The 7,935-nt window shown below is 38.5% G+C and overlaps 1 protein-coding gene across 3 annotated transcripts in view; it reads left to right on the forward strand.

Annotated features, from left to right (window-relative positions):
- Nucleotides 1-7,935, forward strand: part of USP48 (ubiquitin specific peptidase 48) — a 111,179-nt gene that overhangs the window by 53,804 nt on the left and 49,440 nt on the right. For all 3 annotated transcript variants that reach the window (XM_011933968.1, XM_011933967.1, XM_011933969.1), the window contains exons 10-11: nt 3,782-3,910; nt 4,904-5,053. In XM_011933968.1, coding sequence (XP_011789358.1) covers nt 3,782-3,910; nt 4,904-5,053 — 279 coding nt within the window. The remainder of the gene's footprint in view (nt 1-3,781; nt 3,911-4,903; nt 5,054-7,935) is intronic.

The raw sequence follows: 7,935 nt of genomic DNA on the forward strand, positions 1-7,935 counted from the left end.
TGCTTCAGCCTCCTGAGTACCTAGGATTACAGGCGCATGCCACCACACTTGATCAATTTTTTGTATTTTTAGTAGAGATGGGGTTTCACTGTGTTGGCCAGACTGGTTTCAAACTCCTGACCTCAAGGGATCTGCCTGCCTTGGCCTCCCAAACTGCTAGGATTACAGGCGTGAGCCACCGCGCCCAGCCTGTTACTCTTAATTAGGAACGGATGACTAATCTCTTCTTACCTGTACATGTTACTGGTATTTTAATTCCCCGTGACAGTACAGTGATCTTCCAGCCTTTTTTGTTCACATATTGTCTGTAAGACTGTTGAACATCCAAGCATGGGTGCAAGGGAAAACAAAAAAAAAAAATTGAACAACTTTTTTTTTCTTTGCACATTTTAAAATTAACAAATTTCATCATAAATTTTAAGTAGCTCCAAATGCTGTAATTTATGACATAATAAACACCGAAACTTAAATTGTAACATCACTTTTTCATTAATGTCGAGATGACATTAAATACCATAGAGATTTTATGTCCAACATCCTTTTCAAGGATAACTGAACAGGTCTTATTTTATAGTAGACATTTTTAACAATTCCGTTTTCTTCTGTACTACTATTTCCATTACATTTATCCTACAGAATTTTATTCTAATGGAATATAGTAAGTTTTTTGTGACTATAAAGCTCTAAATACTTAAAAAGTACTTCTGGATAGAGTTCTGTTTTTAAAATTATGACTATTACTACATAATTGATAAAACTCATAAAAGTATGTTACAAATTTTATTAAACAGTAAAACTTTTCTGTAAATGTATTTTTGTTTGTAAATATATCTTAATGTGATAGATGAGTCCTTTTTCTGTCACTGGCTGAGAGGTTATATCTTTCTTTTGTGACATGGGAGTCAAATGATTGTGAAAAGAAAGGTAGAAACCATCATGGGACCTCAGTGTTGAGGCAGATCCATTTTAGAAAAGCACATGGTGAACTGAGGATCTGATAACTGGATTTCCTTAGAACTGCCCATAACCTTTTCTGTTCTTTTTGAAACGGAGTCTCACTCTGTCGCCCAGGCTGGAGTGCAGTGGTGCTGTCTTGGCCCACTACAACCTCCGCCTCCTGGGTTCAAGCAGTTCTCCTGCCTCAGCCTCCCAAGTAGCTAGGATTATAGGTGCATGTCACCATGCCTGGCTAAATTATTTGTATTTTTAGTAAAGACGGGGTTTTACCACATTGACCAGGCTGGTTTCGAATTCCTGATCTCAAATGATCTGCCGCCATAACCTCTTACCTCTCAGAAAGTTACCTGGAACACTGAAACCCAATTTGAAAATTGTTTTCATGTGCTGTAGTTGCCATCTGAAACACTTCATGTTTTCCACTTGCTGTTTATTTTATAGAGATTAGTGGCTAATGTTTCTCGTTGCTAGCATTTCATTCCTTTTGTCTTTTCTTTTTTGAGACTGAGTCTCACTCTGTCACCCAGGCTGCAGTGCAGTGGTGTCATCTTGGCTCACTGCAACCTCTGCCTCCTGGATTCAAGTGATTCTGCTGCCTCAGCCTCCTGAGTAGCTGGGATTACAGATCCCTGGCTAATTTTTATAGTTTTAGTAGATATGGGCTTTTACCATGTTGTCCAGGCTGGCCTTGAACTCCTGACCTCTGGTAATCCACCTGCCCTGGCCTCCCAAAGTGCTGGGATTACAGGCGTGAGCCACTGCACCTGGCCCATTTCATTTCAGTTTTTAAAATGATGCTATTTTAGGCTGGGTGGGGTAGCTCACGCCTGTAATCCCAGCATTTTGGGAAGCCGAGGAGGGAGGATCACCTGAGGTCAGGAGTTTGAGACCAGCCTGGCCAATGTGGTAAATTCTCGTCTCTACTAAAATTGCAAAAATTAGCTGGGCGTGGTGACACACGCCTGTAATCCTAGCTACTGGGGAGGCTGAGGCAGGAGAATCACTTGAACTGGGAGGCAGAGGTTGCAGTACACCGAGATCATGCCATTCCACTCCAGCCTGGGAGATGAGTGAAATTCTGTCTCAAGAAAAGAAAATATGCTATTTTATTTCTTTGGGCAATTAAATTAAGTCTAGATTTATTTGTATTATTTTGACTAAATTGAAGAAAATCTATTTACTAAAATGATTACTGAGCTAATTTTTATTTTTCAAACTGTACATATACATTTTATATTTGCTTTTATTAAAAAACAACATTAGGCCGAGGTGGACAGATCACGAGGTCAGATGATTGAGACCATCCTGGCTAACACAGTGAAACCCTGTCTCTACTAGAAATACAAAAAATTAGCCGGGCGTGGTGTCAGGTGCCTGTAGTCCCAGCTACTCCGGAGGCTGAGGCAGGAGAATGGCGTGAACCTGGGAGGCGGAGCTTGCAGTGAGCCGAGATTGAGGCACTGCACTTCAGCCTGGGCGACAGAACGAGACTCCATCTCAAAAAAAAACAACAAAAAACCACACACAATATTAAAACAAATACTTGTGTACCAAGCAATCTTTAAGAATAAAAATATTTTGGCCAGGTGCAGTGGCTCACGCCTGTAATCTCAGCACTTTGGGAGGCTGAGGCTGGCAGGTCGTGAGGTCAGTAGATCGAGACCACACTGGCCAACATAGTGAAACCCTGCCTCTACTAAAAATACAAAAGTTAGCTGGGTACGGTGACGCATTCCTGTAATCCCAGCTACTCCAGAGGCTGAGGCATGAGAATCGCTTGAACCCAGGAGGTGGAGGTTGCAGTGAGCTGAGATTGCGCCGCTGCACTCTAGCCTGGCAACACAGCAAGAGTCTTGTCTCAAAAAAAAAAAGAAAAAGAATAAAAATATTTCCAGTAGAGTTGAAGTCCCATATTCCCTTTAGTGATTGCATCAGTCTTGATTTTTATTTATTTATTTTTTTGAGACAGAGTTTCACTCTGTCCCCCAGGCAGGAGTGCACTGGCACACTGTAACCTCTGCCTCCTGGGTTCAAGTGATTCTCCTGCCTCAGGCTCCCGAATAGCTGGGATTACAGGCATGTGCTAACATGCCTGGCTAATTTTTGTGTTTTTAGCGAGATGGTTTTCACCATGTTGGCCAAGTGTGAGCCACCGTGCCTGGCCTATTTTGATTTTTTAATTTAATTTAATTTAATTTAATTTAACTTTTTTTTTTTCCTGAGACAGAGTCTCGCTCTGTCATCCAGGCTGAAGTGCAGTGGTACGATCTTGGCTCACTGCAACCTCTGCCTCCTGTGTTCAGTCAATTCACTTGCGTCAGCCTCTCAAGTAGGTGGACTGCAGGTGCGTACACCACGCCCGCCTGCTTTTTGTATTATTTGTAGAGACAGGGTTTCTCCATGTTGGCCAGGCTGGTCTTGAACTTCTGGCTTCAAGTGATCCACTCATCTTGGCCTCCTAGAGTGCTATGATTACAAGCATGAGCCACTGTGCCTGGCTTCGGTTAATTTTTATAATTTAAGACTAACATAAAAAATCAGCTTATGGCAATAGTGATTTTTGTTGTTGTTGTTCCAGGTGTGTTCCCCAGAAAAATGTATTTTCTTTTTACCTTTTAAAAATGTAATGTGGTTGGCAATAGCGGTAGTAAACTTTTTTAAATATTAGAAGCTAAAGAGCCTGCCAAATTTCTATGGTGTTCGAATGTTTTAGATTGGTGTTAATGTCTCTTGGGTGTATGTTTTGGAAATTGTTTTCTATAGCCCCACTAAAGAATAAACAAACTCTAGGCACTTAAGGTACCTTTTGATTTCTCTATCTCAGCAGAACCTTCTAAGTCTCAGACACGTAAACCCAAGTGTGGCAAAGGAACTCACTGCTCTCGAAATGCATATATGTTGGTTTATAGACTGCAAACTCAAGAAAAGCCCAACACTACTGTTCAAGTTCCAGGTAAAGCAATTTTCCAGGATTATATCAGGCAGATGTTTTAAAATGCCATACTCAAAGATTAACGATAACTAATGGATTGCTTTTAGTTATTACGATGAATTGATTCCATAAGCTGAATGTTGGTGAAAGTAAATATCAATTGCAAATTTACTTTTAAAAAATGAGCTTCTGAAATAAAGCAATGCAATTATTAAAAAATCAGAAAGTAATCAAAACATGTATTTAAAGTATAATTTGGTTTTAGTTTGTTCAGTTTATAGAGTATTTGTGAATTTTATTCATTTATCTGTAGATTTTCTAGACTTCATGATATAAAAGGTAGAGTTGCTGCTGCCCTGAAGACAGTCTTAGTCATTTTACTCAGCACTTTTCTAAGTTTGGTGGCATCATCTATTTTTTTTTATGTATTTATATTTTTTTGAGACAGAGTCTCACTCTGCCATCCGGACTGGAGTGCAGTGGTGCAGTCTCGGCTCACTACAACCTCCGCCTCCCGGGTTTAAGCAGTTCTGTGCCTCAGCCTCCGAGTAGCTGGGATTACAGGTGCGTGTCACCACGCCCAGCTAATTTTTTGTATTTTTAGTAGAGACAGGGTTTCACCATCTTGGCCAGGCTGGTCTTGGCCAGGCTGGTCTTGAAATTCTGACCTCATGATCCACCCGCCTCGGCCTTCCAAAGTGCTGGGATTACAGGCATGAGCCACTGCGCCTGGCCTGGCATCATCTTTCTAAAGTGGTGATTTTGAGCCATTCAGTTGTTCTGGGAGGCTGATGATGTCATGGAGAGCTAAGTAGGGGGAATCAACTTATTATTCCAGTGGCTGTCTTCATTTTTACTTCTACCTTCAGATTGGAGGTTTCTAGCAGACAGAGAGACCATAGTTGGAATTTCTGACAATGTTTTAATCAGTATTTGATATGATTTAGAGATTAGCATGTTCACTATATTTGAAAACAAGGATAAAGTTGGTTTTTGACTTTCTGTTTTGAATAGCCTTTCTTCAAGAGCTGGTAGATCGGGATAATTCCAAATTTGAGGAGTGGTGTATTGAAATGGCTGAGATGCGTAAGCAAAGTGTGGATAAAGGAAAAGCAAAACACGAAGAGGTTAAGGAGCTGTACCAAAGGTTACCTGCTGGAGCTGGTCTGTAAGATATTCTGGGACAGCACTGTTGCCATTAAGTGCCTTGTTTTTTTATGTTCACAAATGTATATGAAGAAACTTTCTCAAACTTTCTAATAACCCACTAAAGCCAGCTTAAACACTCTAAAAGTACTTTGTAAACCGACAATAACTTGATGTGTAGCATTCCATATTATTTCATTACATTGTACTTCTAAAAATGGGAAGCTGTTAATAAATTATAACATTTAGGTCAGCACTTTGCATCCATGAGTATTGTAGATATTTCTATTTTGTGAGATATTAACTTGTTTAAGAAAAATCCGATTGGATTACTATGGAAAAAGCAACTTGCCTGTTCTGTTTCTTTGCATACTTTGTGACCTGACAGTTTTAACAGACATTCTATTATATGAGTAGTTTTTTTTTATACTATTAGATTAACTTGAAGGTTAATACCAAATATTATGCTAAGAGGAGAAAAGCTTTCTGCTGACCCCTGATTTCTTAGAAATATCCTACATAATCCAGCTTATCCCTTTTCTGTATATGTTTATTCAGGTTTACCTGGTGTCTCAAAATGAAACCAAATTAAGCCTTTTTAAAGGCTGATGTGCCATTTGTATTAAGTTATCTTTGTCATTTCAAAGACATGAATTTCCCAAGCCTAATTCCTACTTAAGGAAGAGAGACAATTTAGTCCTTACTTTTAGAAAATAAATACTTAAGCATAATTGTACTTGTGGTTTGTCTTTTTAATATCTTAATTTTCCATTACTAGTATAATTTAAACAAAATGTAAACAAAAATTGCTAAGTCTATAAGAATAGATTTTAACTGAATTTTAATTTGATTCTGACCCTTCTTTGTAATCTGTTACTTCAACTCTGTCCAAGGGTTGGGATTATCCTAAAGAATTAAACTGACCTTAATTTAACTGGAAATGATTTGGGAATGAACCCATGATTCAAATCTCTAAATTTCTAAGTCTTTGTTCAAAGGTGTCGGGACCTAGAAATCTATTTTCCAAACTTTATTCACGGTTTCCTGTGTCCACTGGACAAGAGAAAGGGACTTAACTGGGTCTAAAGCGAAATACTCATTTGAACCACTCTTTAGAACTATGGAGTTCAAAGATGTTATGTGTCAAGTTAGCACTGTGCTTCCTTTGGCTGTTTTCATTCAGCATACAGGCACCTTATGTTCTTAGAATGTGCTTATGTTCTTAGAATATTTCTCTGTGTTATTTATACTTTTACCAATTATGAGCTATATAATTATTTTCCATTTGCAGTAAACTTATATTGTAGAAAGTCCACATTGTAAAATTATGTAGAATCTCAAAGTTAATGAGCGTGGTTTTGTGCTGGCAAGAGAAATTTTTCGTTATGCCTTTTCTAAATTTTATTTTTGTGTGCGAACATGTTTAAAGAAAGATCACTTACCCTAAAATTTAAGCCTCAGTAGGAACATGCTTTTGGCCCTTTTTATTTCCATTGAAATATACTTTAAATTATCTCTAGGTAAAGTGTTTCAGATGTTTTTGATGCTGTAATTGTTCTAGACCATATAACTTTCCTAAGAAAATGTGTCATGTTCAAAATCCAGGTGTTTTTTGTTTGTTTGTTTTTTGTTGGCTTTTTTTTTTTTTTAAGAACTTTAAACCAAAATGTATATTTCCCTGTGGTAAATATTTTAATATTTTGCTTTCCTCATCAAATGCTGAGGTTTCATACAGTCCGGTATCTCTAGCTTGATAATGGGAGAGTTCTCCCTCATTTGGAGTTGATTATATCCGTGGCCTTTGGAAAGCAAGCCTTGTAGTTTACTGAATCACAAATTCTAGGGAATATATTTGAGGGGCCCACTCAGAGTCTTTTTCTAGTGCAGAAACATCTGTAGTGTAAAAAGTTTGCCACAAGCAGAATCTGCCTTAACCATGAGACTTGTGCTCCACTTGTATTCTCAGGCAAGCTCTTGGCAGAGGTCAGTGCAACTCTTAATGATGATAGAGACTGAAAATGGAAAGAAAGACAGACTTCTGTGACCATAGTCACTCTTCCCTCATGGAGCCCACAGTGCACTAAAGTGAAATCTGGAAAACTTGCTAAGTTATTAATAAGCATGGTATTAGATTAGAATTATAGGCCTGTTCTCTGCTTTCTGTCTTCCTTCTCTTACTATAAAACCATACATAGTTTTTCTAATTATTATATCTTCCATTAAATTTATATTGAACGATTCAAAAACCAAAACAACAAGCTTTCCTTGGAAGTTTTCTGTGAGATTGGAAAATGTTGTCTTTCCTTTGAGCCACATTGTTGCTGGACAGTCAGGGCCACAGTCACCCTAGGCTTTGAATTCCTGCAGACATACCCTGGCAAGGAGGGCTTTGTGCATTTTTAGCTTTCCTAGATTCCTTTCATTGTGAGGGCCGGGATTCTTAGGGTGTTTTCTTTCAGTTGGCAATAACAGATACTGCTGTCTGTCCACTCCTGCCCAGCTGCTGGGGAGACTAGAATGCCTAGTGACTTATTCTTGAATGTTGCTCTTTATCACAATCCTGTTTTTTCTCCTCTGATAGCCTTTGTATTACTTACCATTTTAATCTAATTGACTGTCCTTGGGAAAAGATTAGAGTATGCTAAGGCCTTTATTTTGCTCTTGGAAAGGGATCATTTATCTTTGCATTCCCCAGATACCCAGCGTACTCTATCCCTGGCAGATTAAGCTTGATAAATGGCAAATAAAGTCGGGAGGCATTTTGAATGCAATTAGCCTTACCATGATATACTGTAAAGTGCTGCAGCTGTGTTACATACACTCTTTTCTTTTTCTTTTTTCTTTTTTCTTTTTTTTTTTTTTGAGATGGAGTTTTACTCATTCTGTCGCCCAGGCTGGAG

The sequence above is a fragment of the Colobus angolensis genome, unplaced genomic scaffold, assembly GCF_000951035.1.
Source record: "Colobus angolensis palliatus isolate OR3802 unplaced genomic scaffold, Cang.pa_1.0 Scaffold130, whole genome shotgun sequence".
Taxonomy (NCBI): domain Eukaryota; kingdom Metazoa; phylum Chordata; class Mammalia; order Primates; family Cercopithecidae; genus Colobus; species Colobus angolensis.